General features: G+C 60.5%; 1 protein-coding gene across 4 annotated transcripts in view; it reads right to left on the bottom strand.

The window, feature by feature from the left end:
• DNMBP (dynamin binding protein) overlaps window positions 1-16,795 on the bottom strand; it is an 89,475-nt gene that overhangs the window by 40,632 nt on the left and 32,048 nt on the right. Inside the window, exon 1 of one of the 4 annotated variants that reach the window (XM_075934446.1) lies at window positions 10,591-12,654. The exons of the other annotated variants lie outside the window; for them this stretch is intronic. Within the exon in view, the coding sequence (XP_075790561.1) occupies window positions 10,591-12,499 (1,909 nt within the window). The 5' untranslated portion in view covers window positions 12,500-12,654. Of the gene's footprint in view, window positions 1-10,590; window positions 12,655-16,795 lie in introns of those variants that run through there. 4 annotated transcript variants of the gene reach the window in all.

The raw sequence follows: 16,795 nt of genomic DNA, 5'->3' as shown, positions 1-16,795 counted from the left end.
AGGGACAGACCGACAGAGAGACGGGAGTTCCAAGAAGAGCAGCAACAATGACTGGGAGGTAGAGGGAAAGATTAGAACAGCTCAGTGCTGAAGGCCACCTTCAGTTCTGGCTCAGCAGGTACAAATCCCAACAAGCCGGTGGGAGTTACACCCATAACCTGTGGGCCGAATCCAGCCCCTTATTGCAGTCCAGCCCAGGCAGGACGTGAGTATGGGGAAACCAGCAGCCTGCAAATATCTGGCCTGTGAACACCAAGAAGGGAGGAGCTATTCCAGGTGATAAATACCAGGGCTACGTCTGCAGGCTTTCTGCGCAAGAACACATCCACACGGCCATGTGCTTTTGCGCAAGAGTGTCCATGGCCGCGTGGCTGCTCTCTTGTGCAAGAAAGCTCTGGTGGCCATTTTAGCCGGCCTGTTGCCTGACCTCACAGCCGTTTTGCGGAAGAGCTCTTGCGCAAAAAGGCTTATTCCTCATGGGGAAGGAATAACTCTTGCGCAAAAAGCCGTGTTCCTACACTTTACTGTACTTTTTCTTGTGCAAGAATGGGCTGGTAGCGCGGACGCTCTGCACGTTTTTGCGCAAAAACTCTGCAATGTAGACATAGCCCAGGGGTGCAGGCCAGAGGAGGCGGTGAAAGAAAAGAGAAACCTTAGCACAGCTCAGCACTTGCCCTGCCGAGGGAACAGCAGCAGGGCTCAGGCGGGCCTCTCGCACGCCCGGCCACGGAGCACAGCTCAGCACTTGCCCTGCCGAGGGAACAGCAGCAGGGCTCAGGCGGGCCTCTCGCACGCCCGGCCACGGAGCACAGCTCAGCACTTGCCCTGCCGAGGGAACAGCAGCAGGGCTCAGGCGGGCCTCTCGCACGCCCGGCCACGGAGCACAGCTCAGCACTTGCCCTGCCGAGGGAACAGCAGCAGGGCTCAGGCGGGCCTCTCGCACGCCCGGCCACGGAGCACAGCTCAGCACTTGCCCTGCCGAGGGAACAGCAGCAGGGCTCAGGCGGGCCTCTCGCACGCCCGGCCACAGAGCACAGCTCAGCACTTGCCCTGCCGAGGGAACAGCAGCAGGGCTCAGGCGGGCCTCTCGCACGCCCGGCCACGGAGCACAGCTCAGCACTTGCCCTGCCGAGGGAACAGCAGCAGGGCTCAGGCGGGCCTCTCGCACGCCCGGCCACGGAGCACAGCTCAGCACTTGCCCTGCCGAGGGAACAGCAGCAGGGCTCAGGCGGGCCTCTCGCACGCCCGGCCACGGAGCACAGCTCAGCACTTGCCCTGCCGGGGGAACAGCAGCAGGGCTCAGGCGGGCCTCTCGCACGCCCGGCCACGGAGCACAGCTCAGCACTTGCCCTGCCGGGGGAACAGCAGCAGGGCTCAGGCGGGCCTCTCGCACGCCCGGCCACGGAGCACAGCTCAGCACTTGCCCTGCCGAGGGAACAGCAGCAGGGCTCAGGCGGGCCTCTCGCACGCCCGGCCACGGAGCACAGCTCAGCACTTGCCCTGCCGAGGGAACAGCAGCAGGGCTCAGGCGGGCCTCTCGCACGCCTGGCCACAGCCCAGCACAGGGAGAAGCAGCAGGCTCAGGTGGCTCCTGTAAGTGCAGGAGCCACATTCTCCAGAGGTGAGGGAGCCACGCTCCCCACGGCCCTGAGCGTCTGCGTTCCTTGGCTTGTTCCCACTTAGCCTCAGTTCCGCGCTGCCCGAACCCTGCCCCGTGGCCATCTCCTTCCCTTCCGCGCTCTGCGTTGCTCCAGCGCCAGGCAACGGTGAGTGCAGGAATGCAGACAGCAGCCGGCTGTCCCGAGAACAGATTCCGCAGGCCCGGAGCAAGCTAGCGGCAGCCTCCAGCCCTGCCGGCTCCTGGGTCCAGACCAATTCCTGCTCTCGTGGCTGGAGAGGAGTCCCTGGGGGTACGTCTACACTACAGCGCTAGTTCGAACTAACTTAGTTCGAATTAGTTAATTCGAACTAAGCTAGTTCGAACTAACGCATCTAGAACTAAAAACTAGTTCGAACTAGCGTTTTGCTAGTTCGAACTAGCAAGTCCACATTGAGTGGACTCTGAACAGGGCTTAAGGATGGCCGGAAGCAGTGCCGGCAGGGCATAAAAGGAGGACTTAGAGCATGGAGATACTGTCTCAGGCTAGCCGAGGGCTGCGCTTAAAGGGTCCCGACCCCCACCCCGGACACACAGTTCTAAGGGGTGCCCCGCTTGCAAAGAAGTTCTGGCTTGGAGTGCCCTGAGTGCCCACACTGGGCACATCACAGCACTCGGCCATCAGCCCGGCTGCACTTGCCGCAGGCTGCCATCTGGGGAGAGGGAGTAATTGGGGGGCTGCAGGAGAGCTTCCACCCCCAGAAGCCTGCAGAGCCAGCCCAGTCCTCCCCATCGGGGGCTCGTACCCCATTCCTCCCTCACCTCCTTCCACTTACCCTTCCTTAGCCCCCCTTCTTATTGATGTACAAAATAAAGATAACGTTTCTTCCAACATTGACTCTGCCTTAATTGAAAAAAAACTGGGGGAGACTGGGAAAAGGAGGTGGGAGAGGGGAAGAGAAAGGCTGGGAGAGGGGAGGGCAACTAACATGATCAGGGGTTGGGAACAGGTCCCAGATGAAGAAAGGCTACAGAGACTGGGACTGTTCAGCTTAGAAAAGAGGAGACGGAGGGGGGACAGGATAGAGGTCTCTAAAAGCAGGGGTTGGGTGGAGAGGGTGCATTCAGAAAAGTTCTTCCTGAGTTCCCATAAAGAAGGACTAGAGGACACCAAAGGAAAGGAATGGGTAGCAGGCTTCAAACTAGTAAGAGAAAGTTGTTGTTGTTGACAAAGCAAATAGTTAACCTGTGGAACTCCTTGCTGCAGGAGGCTGTGAAGGCTACAACTAGAACAGAGTTTAAAGGGAAGTGAGATAAAGTGATGGAGGTTGGGTCCATGGAGTCCTATTAGCCAGAGGGTAGGAGTGGTGTCCCTGCCCAAAGTTTGTGGAAGGCTGGAGAGGGATGGCACGAGACAAATGGCTTGGTCATTGTCTTCGGTCCATCCCCTCCAGGGTCCCTAGGGTTGGCCGCTGTTGGCAGACAGGCTACTGGGCTAGATGGACCTTTGGTCTGACCCAGTACGGCCATTGTAAGCTCAGGGCTCAGGGTCGGGGGTCTCAGTGGACCCCCTTGATTTTCATGCACACCTGGTCCTGGGTGGCCAGGCTGGCAGCTCTCCTGCCCTAGACAGCCACTTTCCTGTGCCTAGTGCGGAGATCGTGGACGAGGTCCACGATGTCCGCACTAGCCCAGGAAGGTGCCCGCCTCTTGCGGTCCAGGGCAAGCTCCCGGGAGCCGCCAGCCTGGTCCCGGCAAGAGGGGGTGGGCTGGGGGGCATCGGGTGGGTGGCTCTGTGCCGTGCCAGGTGCAGGGTCTGCTAGCTGGGTGCTGGCAGGCTTGCACCTGGCACTGGCACCGTAGCCAGCCCGTGCCCCTTTAAGGGGTCCGGGGCCGGGAGGGGGGCATAGAGTTTCCCTGGTGTTGGCCAGAGTGGCCACCAAGGAAACCTGGGGAGGGCTAGCCTCCCACTAGTTCGAACTAAAGGGCTACACAGCCCTTAGTTCGAACTAGCTAGTTCGAACTAGGCGTTAGTCCTCGTAAAATGAGGTTTACCTAGTTCGAACTAAGCGCTCCGCTAGTTCGATTCAAATTCGAACTAGCGGAGCGCTAGTGTAGCACCTATTAAAGTTAGTTCGAACTAACGTCCGTTAGTTCGAACTAACTTTGTAGTGTAGACATACCCTGGCAGAGGGACAGTTGCGGGCACAGCAGATGAAAACCAGACCCTCAACACCCTGCATGGATCGGGCTGCCTCTCCCCTGCCCTGGAGCAGGGCTGCTGTGCCCAACGCACAGGCACCCAAGAGGAGCAGGAAATCCCTGGCTCTGCCCGCCCCCCACCAGACCGCCGGGGGAATCCAAGTCTCCACACCCCCTGGCATAAGGAAGCTGCCCCAGGTCTCAGCAGGCTGCAGCGCTGCGCTCTCCCTTGGCCTCCCTGGCACGTCCTCGCCTCTGGCTGCTGCCCCTTGGTGGAAATGGAGCCCGCAGCCCAACTGGAGTCCATTCCGCCCTCGGACCCCAGTGGCCAGCTCACGGTTGTGGAAAATCCAGCGCTAGGAGCCTAGGACTCCTCTTGGGGAAGGGCCAGAGGGCCAGCCCCGGGGCCTTTGCTCAGGGGAATACTGCAAGCGGCATTTGGCCCTCTTCCCAAATGGCTACAGCATCTTTCCTCCCTTCCTAGCTCAACGGGGTGCCCAGCACTGCTGTGAGCAGCTGTTCCGAGCAGTCGGGGCCCAGCCAGCCAGGGCTGCATGGCAGAGGCGGGGGAGTGGGGTGCAGATACAGGTATGGAAGAGCCCTGCACACCAGCCAGGGCTGCGTGGCAGAGGTGGGGGAGTGGGGTGCAGATACAGGTACGGAAGCGCCCTGCACACCAGCCAGGTCTGCGTGGCAGAGGTGCGGGAGTGGGGTGCAGATACAGGTACGGAAGCGCCCTGCACACCAGCCAGGGCTGCGTGGCAGAGGCGGGGGAGTGGGGTGCAGATACAGGTACGGAAGCGTCCTGCACACCAGCCAGGGCTGCATGGCAGAGGTGGGAGAGTGGGGTGCAGATACAGGTACGGAAGCGCCCTGCACACCAGCCAGGGCTGCGTGGCAGAGGTGAGGGAGTGGGGTGCAGATACAGGTACGGAAGCGTCCTGCACTCCAGCCAGGGCTGCATGGCTGAGGCGGGGGAGTGGGGTGCAGATAGAGTTACGGAAGCACCCTGCACACCAGCCAGGGCTGCATGGCAGAGGTGAGGGAGTGGGGTGCAGATACAGGTACGGAAGCGCCCTGCACACCAGCCAGGGCTGCGTGGCAGAGGCGGGGGAGTGGGGTGCAGATACAGGTACGGAAGAGCCCTGCACACCAGCCAGGGCTGCATGGCAGAGGCGGGGGAGTGGGGTGCAGATACAGGTACGGAAGCGTCCTGTACACCAGCCAGGGCTGCATGGCAGAGGCGGGGGAGTGGGGTGCAGATACAGGTACGGAAGCGTCCTGCACACCAGCCAGGGCTGCATGGCAGAGGCGGGGGAGTGGGGTGCAGATAGAGTTACGGAAGCGTCCTGCACACCAGCCAGGGCTACATGGCAGAGGCGGGGGAGTGGGGTGCAGATACAGGTACGGAAGCGCCCTGCACACCAGCCAGGGCTGCATGGCAGAGGCGGGGGAGTGGGGTGCAGATAGAGTTATGGAAGCGCCCTGCACACCAGCCAGGGCTGCATGGCAGAGGCGGGGGAGTGGGGTGCAGATAGAGTTACGGAAGCGTCCTGCACACCAACCAGGGCTGCATGGCAGAGGCGGGGGAGTGGGGTGCAGATACAGGTACGGAAGCGCCCTGCACACCAGCCAGGGCTGCATGGCAGAGGTGGGGGAGTGGGGTGCAGATACAGGTACGGAAGCGCCCTGCACACCAGCCAGGGCTGCGTGGCAGAGGCGGGGGAGTGGGATGCAGATACAGGTACGGAAGCGCCCTGCACACCAGCCAGGGCTGCATGGCAGAGGCGGGGGAGTGGGGTGCAGATACAGGTACGGAAGCGTCCTGCACACCAGCCAGGGCTGCATGGCAGAGGCGGGGGAGTGGGGTGCAGATACAGGTACGGAAGCGTCCTGCACACCAGCCAGGGCTGCATGGCAGAGGCGGGGGAGTGGGGTGCAGATAGAGTTACGGAAGCACCCTGCACACCAGCCAGGGCTGCATGGCAGAGGCGGGGGAGTGGGGTGCAGATACAGGTACGGAAGCGCCCTGCACACCAGCCAGGGCTGCATGGCAGAGGCGGGGGAGTGGGGTGCAGATAGAGTTACGGAAGCGCCCTGCACACCAGCCAGGGCTGCATGGCAGAGGCGGGAGAGTGGGGTGCAGATAGAGTTACGGAAGCGTCCTGCACACCAACCAGGGCTGCGTGGCAGAGGTGGGGGAGTGGGGTGCAGATACAGGTACGGAAGCGCCCTGCACACCAGCCAGGGCTGCGTGGCAGAGGCGGGGGAGTGGGGTGCAGATACAGGTACGGAAGCGCCCTGCACACCAGCCAGGGCTGCGTGGCAGAGGCGGGGGAGTGGGGTGCAGATACAGGTACGGAAGCGCCCTGCACACCAGCCAGGGCTGCGTGGCAGAGGCGGGGGAGTGGGGTGCAGATAGAGTTACGGAAGCGCCCTGCACACCAGCCAGGGCTGCATGGCAGAGGCGGAGGAGTGGGGTGCAAATACAGGTACGGAAGAGCCCTGCACACCAGCCAGGGCTGCATGGCAGAGGCGGGGGAGTGGGGTGCAGATACAGGTACGGAAGCGTCCTGCACTCCAGCCAGGGCTGCATGGCAGAGGCGGGGGAGTGGGGTGCAGATACAGGTACGGAAGCGCCCTGCACACCAGCCAGGGCTGCGTGGCAGAGGTGAGGGAGTGGGGTGCAGATACAGGTACGGAAGCGTCCTGCACTCCAGCCAGGGCTGCATGGCAGAGGCGGGGGAGTGGGGTGCAGATAGAGTTACGGAAGCACCCTGCACACCAGCCAGGGCTGCATGGCAGAGGTGGGGGAGTGGGGTGCAGATACAGGTACGGAAGCGCCCTGCACACCAGCCAGGGCTGCGTGGCAGAGGCGGGGGAGTGGGGTGCAGATACAGGTACGGAAGAGCCCTGCACACCAGCCAGGGCTGCATGGCAGAGGCGGGGGAGTGGGGTGCAGATACAGGTACGGAAGCGTCCTGCACACCAGCCAGGGCTGCATGGCAGAGGCGGGGGAGTGGGGTGCAGATAGAGTTACGGAAGCGCCCTGCACACCAGCCAGGGCTGCATGGCAGAGGCGGGGGAGTGGGGTGCAGATACAGGTACGGAAGCGCCCTGCACACCAGCCAGGGCTGCATGGCAGAGGCGGGGGAGTGGGGTGCAGATAGAGTTACGGAAGCGCCCTGCACACCAGCCAGGGCTGCGTGGCAGAGGCGGGGGAGTGGGGTGCAGATAGAGTTACGGAAGCGTCCTGCACACCAACCAGGGCTGCGTGGCAGAGGTGGGGGAGTGGGGTGCAGATACAGGTACGGAAGCGCCCTGCACACCAGCCAGGGCTGCGTGGCAGAGGCGGGGGAGTGGGGTGCAGATACAGGTACGGAAGCGCCCTGCACACCAGCCAGGGCTGCATGGCAGAGGCGGGGGAGTGGGGTGCAGATACAGGTACGGAAGCGTCCTGCACACCAGCCAGGGCTGCATGGCAGAGGCGGGGGAGTGGGGTGCAGATACAGGTACGGAAGCGCCCTGCACACCAGCCAGGGCTGCATGGCAGAGGCGGGGGAGTGGGGTGCAGATAGAGTTACGGAAGCGCCCTGCACACCAGCCAGGGCTGCGTGGCAGAGGCGGGGGAGTGGGGTGCAGATAGAGTTACGGAAGCGTCCTGCACACCAACCAGGGCTGCGTGGCAGAGGTGGGGGAGTGGGGTGCAGATACAGGTACGGAAGCGCCCTGCACACCAGCCAGGGCTGCGTGGCAGAGGCGGGGGAGTGGGGTGCAGATACAGGTACGGAAGCGCCCTGCACACCAGCCAGGGCTGCGTGGCAGAGGCGGGGGAGTGGGGTGCAGATACAGGTACGGAAGCGTCCTGCACACCAGCCAGGGCTGCATGGCAGAGGCGGGGGAGTGGGGTGCAGATACAGGTACGGAAGCGCCCTGCACACCAGCCAGGGCTGCATGGCAGAGGCGGGGGAGTGGGGTGCAGATAGAGTTACGGAAGCGCCCTGCACACCAGCCAGGGCTGCATGGCAGAGGCGGGGGAGTGGGGTGCAGATAGAGTTACGGAAGCGTCCTGCACACCAACCAGGGCTGCGTGGCAGAGGTGGGGGAGTGGGGTGCAGATACAGGTACGGAAGCGCCCTGCACACCAGCCAGGGCTGCGTGGCAGAGGCGGGGGAGTGGGGTGCAGATACAGGTACGGAAGCGTCCTGCACACCAACCAGGGCTGCGTGGCAGAGGTGGGGGAGTGGGGTGCAGATACAGGTACGGAAGCGCCCTGCACACCAACCAGGGCTGCGTGGCAGAGGTGGGGGAGTGGGGTGCAGATACAGGTACGGAAGCGCCCTGCACACCAGCCAGGGCTGCATGGCAGAGGCGGGGGAGTGGGGTGCAGATACAGGTACGGAAGCGCCCTGCACACCAGCCAGGGCTGCATGGCAGAGGCGGGGGAGTGGGGTGCAGATACAGGTACGGAAGCGCCCTGCACACCAGCCAGGGCTGCATGGCAGAGGCGGGGGAGTGGGGTGCAGATAGAGTTACGGAAGCGTCCTGCACACCAACCAGGGCTGCGTGGCAGAGGCGGGGGAGTGGGGTGCAGATACAGGTACGGAAGCGCCCTGCACACCAGCCAGGGCTGCGTGGCAGAGGCGGGGGAGTGGGGTGCAGATAGAGTTACGGAAGCGCCCTGCACACCAGCCAGGGCTGCATGGCAGAGGCGGGGGAGTGGGGTGCAGATAGAGTTACGGAAGCGTCCTGCACACCAGCCAGGGCTGCATGGCAGAGGCGGGGGAGTGGGGTGCAGATACAGGTACGGAAGAGCCCTGCACACCAGCCAGGGCTGCATGGCAGAGGCGGGGGAGTGGGGTGCAGATGCAGGTACGGAAGCGCCCTGCACACCAGCCAGGGCTGCATGGCAGAGACGGGGGAGTGGGGTGCAGATACAGGTACGGAAGCGCCCTGCACACCAGCCAGGGCTGCATGGCAGAGGCGGGGGAGTGGGGTGCAGATACAGGTACGGAAGAGCCCTGCACACCAGCCAGGGCTGCATGGCAGAGGCGGGGGAGTGGGGTGCAGATACAGTTACAGAAGAGCCCTGCACACCAGCCAGGGCTGCATCGCAGAGGCGGGGGAGTGGGGTGCAGATACAGGTACGGAAGCGCCCTGCACACCAGCCAGGGCTGCATGGCAGAGGCGGGGGAGTGGGGTGCAGATACAGGTACCGAAGAGCCCTGCACACCAGCCAGGGCTGCATGGCAGAGGCGGGGGAGTGGGGTGCAGATACAGGTACGGAAGCGCCCTGCACACCAGCCAGGGCTGCATGGCAGAGACGGGGGAGTGGGGTGCAGATACAGGTACGGAAGCGCCCTGCACACCAGCCAGGGCTGCATGGCAGAGGCGGGGGAGTGGGGTGCAGATACAGGTACGGAAGAGCCCTGCACACCAGCCAGGGCTGCATGGCAGAGGCGGGGGAGTGGGGTGCAGATACAGTTACGGAAGAGCCCTGCACACCAGCCAGGGCTGCATCGCAGAGGCGGGGGAGTGGGGTGCAGATACAGGTACGGAAGCGCCCTGCACACCAGCCAGGGCTGCATGGCAGAGGCGGGGGAGTGGGGTGCAGATACAGGTACCGAAGAGCCCTGCACACCAGCCAGGGCTGCATGGCAGAGGCGGGGGAGTGGGGTGCAGATACAGGTACGGAAGCGCCCTGCACACCAGCCAGGGCTGCATGGCAGAGGCGGGGGAGTGGGGTGCAGATACAGGTACGGAAGCGCCCTGCACACCAGCCAGGGCTGCATGGCAGAGGCGGGGGAGTGGGGTGCAGATACAGGTACGGAAGCGCCCTGCACACCAGCCAGGGCTGCATGGCAGAGGCGGGGGAGTGGGGTGCAGATACAGTTACGGAAGCGCCCTGCACACCAGCCAGGGCTGCGTGGCAGAGGCGGGGGAGTGGGGTGCAGATACAGGTACGGAAGCGCCCTGCACACCAGCCAGGGCTGCGTGGCAGAGGCGGGGGAGTGGGGTGCAGATACAGGTACGGAAGCGCCCTGCACACCAGCCAGGGCTGCGTGGCAGAGGCGGGGGAGTGGGGTGCAGATACAGGTACGGAAGAGCCCTGCACACCAGCCAGGGCTGCATGGCAGAGGCGGGGGAGTGGGGTGCAGATACAGGTACGGAAGCGCCCTGCACACCAGCCAGGGCTGCGTGGCAGAGGCGGGGGAGTGGGGTGCAGATACAGGTACCGAAGAGCCCTGCACACCAGCCAGGGCTGCATGGCAGAGGCGGGGGAGTGGGGTGCAGATACAGGTACGGAAGAGCCCTGCACACCAGCCAGGGCTGCATGGCAGAGGCGGGGGAGTGGGGTGCAGATACAGGTACGGAAGCGCCCTGCACACCAGCCAGGGCTGCGTGGCAGAGGCGGGGGAGTGGGGTGCAGATTCAGGTACGGAAGCGCCCTGCGCCCCAGAAGGGTGCAATGCTCTTGATTATCAGCGTAAGTGCCCTGAGTCACAAGTGCCAGCAGCTGAAGCAGCCTGGAATCAGTCGAAGGCGAATGGCGAGGGAAAGGAAGGCCGCAGCTGCAGCCTACCCCACAGAAGCAGAAATATGGGCTAGCGGCCGGGGCGGGCCGGGGCGGGCGCCCGAGCTCTCATGCTAGCTCCGAACTGACCCCGTGCTGGGGAAAGTCCCTGCCCCTCTCTGCCGCCCGCCAGCACTGACGGGCCCTGGCGGGGGCTAGACTCTGGTGGTGGGACGAGGAGTGTCCCACGCTCAGTCCCACCCCTTTCATTGCGTACCTTGCTTCTCCTTCCTGGTCTGCACAAACTCGCAGCGCCTCAGCGCGCTCGGGGCTGTCCGCCTGTAACAGCTGTTCCGCTGCCAGGAGCCTGCCCCACTTGCGCTCTCGGTCTCGTGCTCCCAAGCCTGGAACCAGTCTAAATGCCCCAGCCGTCCCCTTGAGTATCCGTCTCCCAAACTCTCCAAATCCCGCTGCCGGGGACTGGTGGCTACTCTCCCTGGCTCAGCACAGCCACTGTATTCCACATGCCAAGTCCTGGGCTCTGGCCCCACACTTGTGCTCCCACAGCCCGAGGACCAGGTTTCAGGCACTCCACGGCTTTCGCTGACTCCAGACGGATTCCCATCACCCGAACCGCGGCTCTTGGGCTTCCTACAGGACCCAAAGTCTTGATTTAAATTCCTGAGACCCATAACCAGGCCTTCCCACTTCCTGTAATCCACAAAGTCTTCATCCTCGACAGACTGTTGTTCTGTCCTCCGAGAATCCCCGTCTTCATCTGCTCTCCTACGGTCCATATACTGGGTGTCATCTGTCCTGTAATCCTCACGGTCCCCCTGTGCTCTCCTGTGCTCCTTATACCGAACACCTCCCTTTCTATAACCCCCATGGTCCTCATCCTCTGTGTACTGACTATCTCTCCTATACTCCTCATCTGCTTTTCTACGGTCCATATACTGGGTGTCATCTGTCCTGTAATCCTCACGGTCCCCCTGTGCTCTCCTGTGCTCCTTATACCGAACACCTCCCTTTCTATAACCCCCGTGGTCCTCATCCTCTGTGTACTGACTCTCTCTCCTATACTCCTCATCTGCTTTCCTACGGTCCATATACTGGGTGTCATCTGTCCTGTAATCCTCACGGTCCCCCTGTGCTCTCCTGTGCTCCTTATACCGAACACCTCCCTTTCTATAACCCCCGTGGTCCTCATCCTCTGTGTACTGACTCTCTCTCCTATACTCCTCATCTGCTTTCCTACGGTCCATATACTGGGTGTCATCTGTCCTGTAATCCTCACGGTCCCCCTGTGCTCTCCTGTGCTCCTTATACCGAACACCTCCCTTTCTATAACCCCCGTGGTCCTCATCCTCTGTGTACTGACTCTCTCTCCTATACTCCTCATCTACTTTCCTACGGTCCATATACTTAGTATAATCTTTCCTGTAATTCTCATAGTTCCCATCTGCTCTCCTGCGGTCCGTATACTGAGTGTCATTTTTCCTGTAACCCCCATAATCCACATCTGCTCTCCTGTGATCCACATATTGAACAACTTCCTTCTTACGATCTCCATAATCTACATTCTCGCTATACTTTCTTTCTGCCTTCCTACAATCTCTGTCCCCATCTGCCGGCCTGTGGTCCAGATATTGGACACTTTTCTTTCTATGACTCCCATAGTCTTCATCCTCTGTGTATTGGCTACCTGATTTCCTAGAAGCCTCATTTGCTCTCCTACAGTTCACACTCTTAGTATAATCTTTCCCACAATCCTTAGAGTCCCCGCCTGCTCTCCTGTGATCCATATACCCAATAACGCCCTTCCTATAATTCTCATAGTCTTCATCATCCCTATACTGGTTTATTCCCTTGCAGGAATCCCCACAGTCACGCTCCGCTCTCCTACTGTCCATATACTGCCTACCTCCTTTCCTATCTTCCCTGTAGTGCCCCTCTACTCTCCCATGCTTCCAAGAAGGCTCCCATTGCCCGCCCAGTGCCCGGGAGTCCGCACGCTGCCCCTCTGCTCGGTATTTGTCCTTCCAGCCGTGGTCTGTGTACAGCTTGTCCACCTCCACCATGTCCCCTTTCTTCAGCGTGCTGCAGTGCTCATATTCCCAGCTGAGGAGCCGGGGTTCCCTCCTTGGAACTCTGTCCCCGTCTCTGGCCCTGGGGTAAGTGCACATGTTCCCCCTGGTGTGCAGAGTGCCCGGCCTGCAGCCGCCTCTCCGCAGTGCTCCTGGGCCCTTCCAGAGGAACTCAGCTCCTTTCCGAAACTCTCAGCGCAAATCCACTTGTAACCTTCGTACCCAATCGGCAGCCAGCTCCAGCCTCTCCCTCCTGCTGCCCAAGGTAATTAGTAACCAGCCTTCTGTGAGCGAGGGCTGGGATTGGATGAGCCTTCCCTGCCCAAACCGGCTTCTCTGCTTTGCTCAGCCAGAGACCTCTCGGCATGGCCCTGCAGGCTGCTCAGAAGCAGCGGAGAGCTGGCACTGGGGCATGCAGTAGCTTATCACTGAGAACTGCACACCCCTCGCCCCAAACAAGCAAGGCCCCAGGCGCTCACAGACCAGCTAGCTCCTCTGCAAAGGAGGCCAGCAAGCCTCTCCCACATGCTCCCCGGGGCTCTCCCTACTTCTTGCCTCCGCCCTCCCACCCCACCACACCCAGGGGCTGTGTTTCGCTCGGCCTGACTACCACGCCTACAGAGAAACTTACCAGCCAGCGAATGGCCCTGCAGCACCTTAGAGACGAACAAAACACGATGGTGGTGCCATGAGCTTCCGTGGGCGCAGCCCACTTGGGATACAGAACAGTCATCAGCTGCCAGGACAGCGGAGGAGCAATCAAGCCACACAAGCGTCTTCCTGCGGAGCTCTCCTTGGGCTCCACTGTTCCACAGCAATGCACTGAGCTGAACAGCCTCCAATGCGGGGGACAGCTCAGAGGCCACTGATCCACAGAAAAATCAGTCGGGCCACGCACAAGTGAGGAGCACAAACCCACCCCACAAAGCCCCAACCTTCACTGACCTGTCCCCGCCCCCCGTGGGAAGGAGAAAACACCCCACAGGTATGACCCCAACTGAGAAGCAGGAAAAAAGACACTCCCCTCGGTCCCCAGCCCCATGGGGGGGAGGGTCACTGAGGCTCAGTGCTTTACCCTCAGGGCCAGATTAACTCTTCATAGACTCATAAAACTGGAAGGGACCTCGAGAGTCAACGAGTCCAGTCCCCTGCCCTCGCGGCGGGACCAAGCGCTGTCTAGATCAGTGTTTCTCAATCTTTTTTTTATAAAGTACCCCTTTTTATAAAAAAAATTATAAGACCCCCCCCAGTACCTACAGTTTTCAGACACACAAGTTTTTTTTCTACCATTGCAACACATTTGTTTAAACAACTTAATCATAGCTGGACAGGCGATGACATTTTTGGGTGTAAAAAGCACAAAAATAATAAAGTGGCAGGCAGGAAGTTTTTCCTAACGTCCAACCTAAACCTCCCTTGCTGCAGTTTAAGCCCCTTGCTTCTTGTCCTGTCCTCAGAGGCCAAGGAGAACAATGTCCCCCCCCCCCCCCCCGTAACACTCTTTTAGATACCTGAAAATTGCTATCCTGTCCCCTCTCAGTCTTTTCTTTACTAAACTAAACAAACCCAATTCCTTCAGTCTTGCCTCATTGCTCATGTTCTCTAGACCTTCCATCATTCTTGTTGCTCTTCTCTGGGCCTTCTCCACGTCTTTCTTGAAATGTGGTGCCCAGCACTGGACACAGTACTCCCATTGGGGCCTGATCAGCGCAGAGCAGAGCGGAAGAACGACTTCTCGTGTCTTGCTCACAGCACTCCTGTTAATGCCGCCCAGAATCATGTTGGCTGTTTTTGCAACAGTGTCACGCTGTTGCCTCATTTAGCTTGTGGTCCACTCTGACCCCTAGATCCCTTTCTGCCGTTCTCCTTCCTAGACAGTCGCTTCCCGTTCTGTGTGTGTGAAGCTGATTGTTCCTTCCTAAGTGGAGCACTTGGCATTTGTCCTGATTAAACTTCATCCTGTTTACCTCAGACCATTTCTCCAATTTGTCCAGGTCATTTTAAATTATGACCCATCCTCCAGAGCACTTGCCACCCCTCTCAGCTTGGTATCATCTGCAGACTTAATAAGCGTCCTCTCTATGCCAACATCTAAATTGCTGATGAATATATTGAACAGAACTAGCCTCAAAAAAGACCCCTGAGAAGCCCCACTTATGTCCTTCCAGCATTAAGGGTGCCCGGGGTAGCAGACTTTGTGGGGTACATCTCAGCTCTGGAGTGTGGCCAAAAATGAGGGGTTCAGTGTGAGGGAGGAGGCTGCCATGGAGGCAGGCTGGAGATAGGGTTGTAGGGTCTGGACTAGGGATGCAACAGTGTAGTCAATTAACTGATACAGAAAAGCTTATAGGCTAATGCTACAGACCAGTGTTTCTCAACCTTTTTAAATAAAGTATCCCCTTTCCACAAAAAAAAAAAAAAAAAAAAAATTATAAGAACCCCCAGTACCTACAGTTTTCAGACACAATTTTTTCCCCTACCATTGCAAGACATTTGTTTAAACAACTAATCGTAGCCGGGCGGGCGACGAAACTTTTGGGTGTAAAAAGTACAAAAATAATAAAGCGCTGTAAAACTTAAAACAAAAATTCAGTTTTCTCCAAATTTCAGTTGCGTTGACGCACCCCTCCCCCCCCGTCTTCTCTCGAGTGCCCCAAGGGTATTCGTCCCACTGCTTGAGAAACTGCTGTAGACAACACGCATGCCCCCACACACTTGCCAGTACGCTTTTTAGCAGGCTGGCCAGCAGCCCCACTCAGTCCTGGCTTGAAACGGGTCCAAGACCTACCCCCGCTGCAGTTCTGCACTGAAAGTGTATCACAGCTGGGCGCACAGGCAGCCCCGCTCAGTCCTGGCTTGAAACGGGTCCAGGACCTACCCCCGCTGCGGTTCTGCACTGAAAGTGTATCACAGCTGGGCGCACAGGCAGCCCCGCTCAGTCCTGGCTTGAAACGGGTCCAGGACCTACCCCCGCTGCGGTTCTGCACTGAAAGTGTATCACAGCTGGGCGCACAGGCAGCCCCGCTCAGTCCTGGCTTGAAACGGGTCCAGGACCTACCCCCGCTGCGGTTCTGCACTGAAAGTGTATCACAGCTGGGCGCACAGGCAGCCCCGCTCAGTCCTGGCTTGAAACGGGTCCAGGACCTACCCCCGCTGCGGTTCTGCACTGAAAGTGTATCACAGCTGGGCGCACAGGCAGCCCCGCTCAGTCCTGGCTTGAAACGGGTCCAGGACCTACCCCCGCTGCGGTTCTGCACTGAAAGTGTATCACAGCTGGGCGCACAGGCAGCCCCGCTCAGTCCTGGCTTGAAACGGGTCCAGGACCTACCCCCGCTGCGGTTCTGCACTGAAAGTGTATCACAGCTGGGCGCACAGGCAGCCCCGCTCAGTCCTGGCTTGAAACGGGTCCAGGACCTACCCCCGCTGCGGTTCTGCACTGAAAGTGTATCACAGCTGGGCGCACAGGCAGCCCCGCTCAGTCCTGGCTTGAAACGGGTCCAGGACCTACCCCCGCTGCGGTTCTGCACTGAAAGTGTATCACAGCTGGGCGCACAGGCAGCCCCGCTCAGTCCTGGCTTGAAACGGGTCCAGGACCTACCCCCGCTGCGGTTCTGCACTGAAAGTGTATCACAGCTGGGCGCACAGGCAGCCCCGCTCAGTCCTGGCTTGAAACGGGTCCAAGACCTACCCCCGCTGCAGTTCTGCACTGAAAGTGTATCACAGCTGGGCGCACAGGCAGCCCCGCTCAGTCCTGGCTTGAAACGGGTCCAGGACCTACCCCCGCTGCGGTTCTGCACTGAAAGTGTATCACAGCTGGGCGCACAGGCAGCCCCGCTCAGTCCTGGCTTGAAACGGGTCCAGGACCTACCCCCGCTGCGGTTCTGCACTGAAAGTGTATCACAGCTGGGCGCACAGGCAGCCCCGCTCAGTCCTGGCTTGAAACGGGTCCAGGACCTACCCCCGCTGCGGTTCTGCACTGAAAGTGTATCACAGCTGGGCGCACAGGCAGCCCCGCTCAGTCCTGGCTTGAAACGGGTCCAGGACCTACCCCCGCTGCGGTTCTGCACTGAAAGTGTATCACAGCTGGGCGCACAGGCAGCCCCGCTCAGTCCTGGCTTGAAACGGGTCCAGGACCTACCCCCGCTGCGGTTCTGCACTGAAAGTGTATCACAGCTGGGCGCACAGGCAGCCCCGCTCAGTCCTGGCTTGAAACGGGTCCAGGACCTACCCCCGCTGCGGTTCTGCACTGAAAGTGTATCACAGCTGGGCGCACAGGCAGCCCCGCTCAGTTCTGGCTTGAAACGGGTCCAGGACCTACCCCCGCTGCGGTTCTGCACTGAAAGTGTATCACAGCTGGGCGCACAGGCAGCCCCGCTCAGTCCTGGCTTGAAACGG

Source organism: Pelodiscus sinensis, chromosome 8, assembly GCF_049634645.1.
Source record: "Pelodiscus sinensis isolate JC-2024 chromosome 8, ASM4963464v1, whole genome shotgun sequence".
NCBI lineage: Eukaryota > Metazoa > Chordata > Testudines > Trionychidae > Pelodiscus > Pelodiscus sinensis.
The sequence above is the reverse complement of the archived record's forward strand: the minus strand, read 5'-3'. Positions and strand labels throughout refer to the sequence as shown.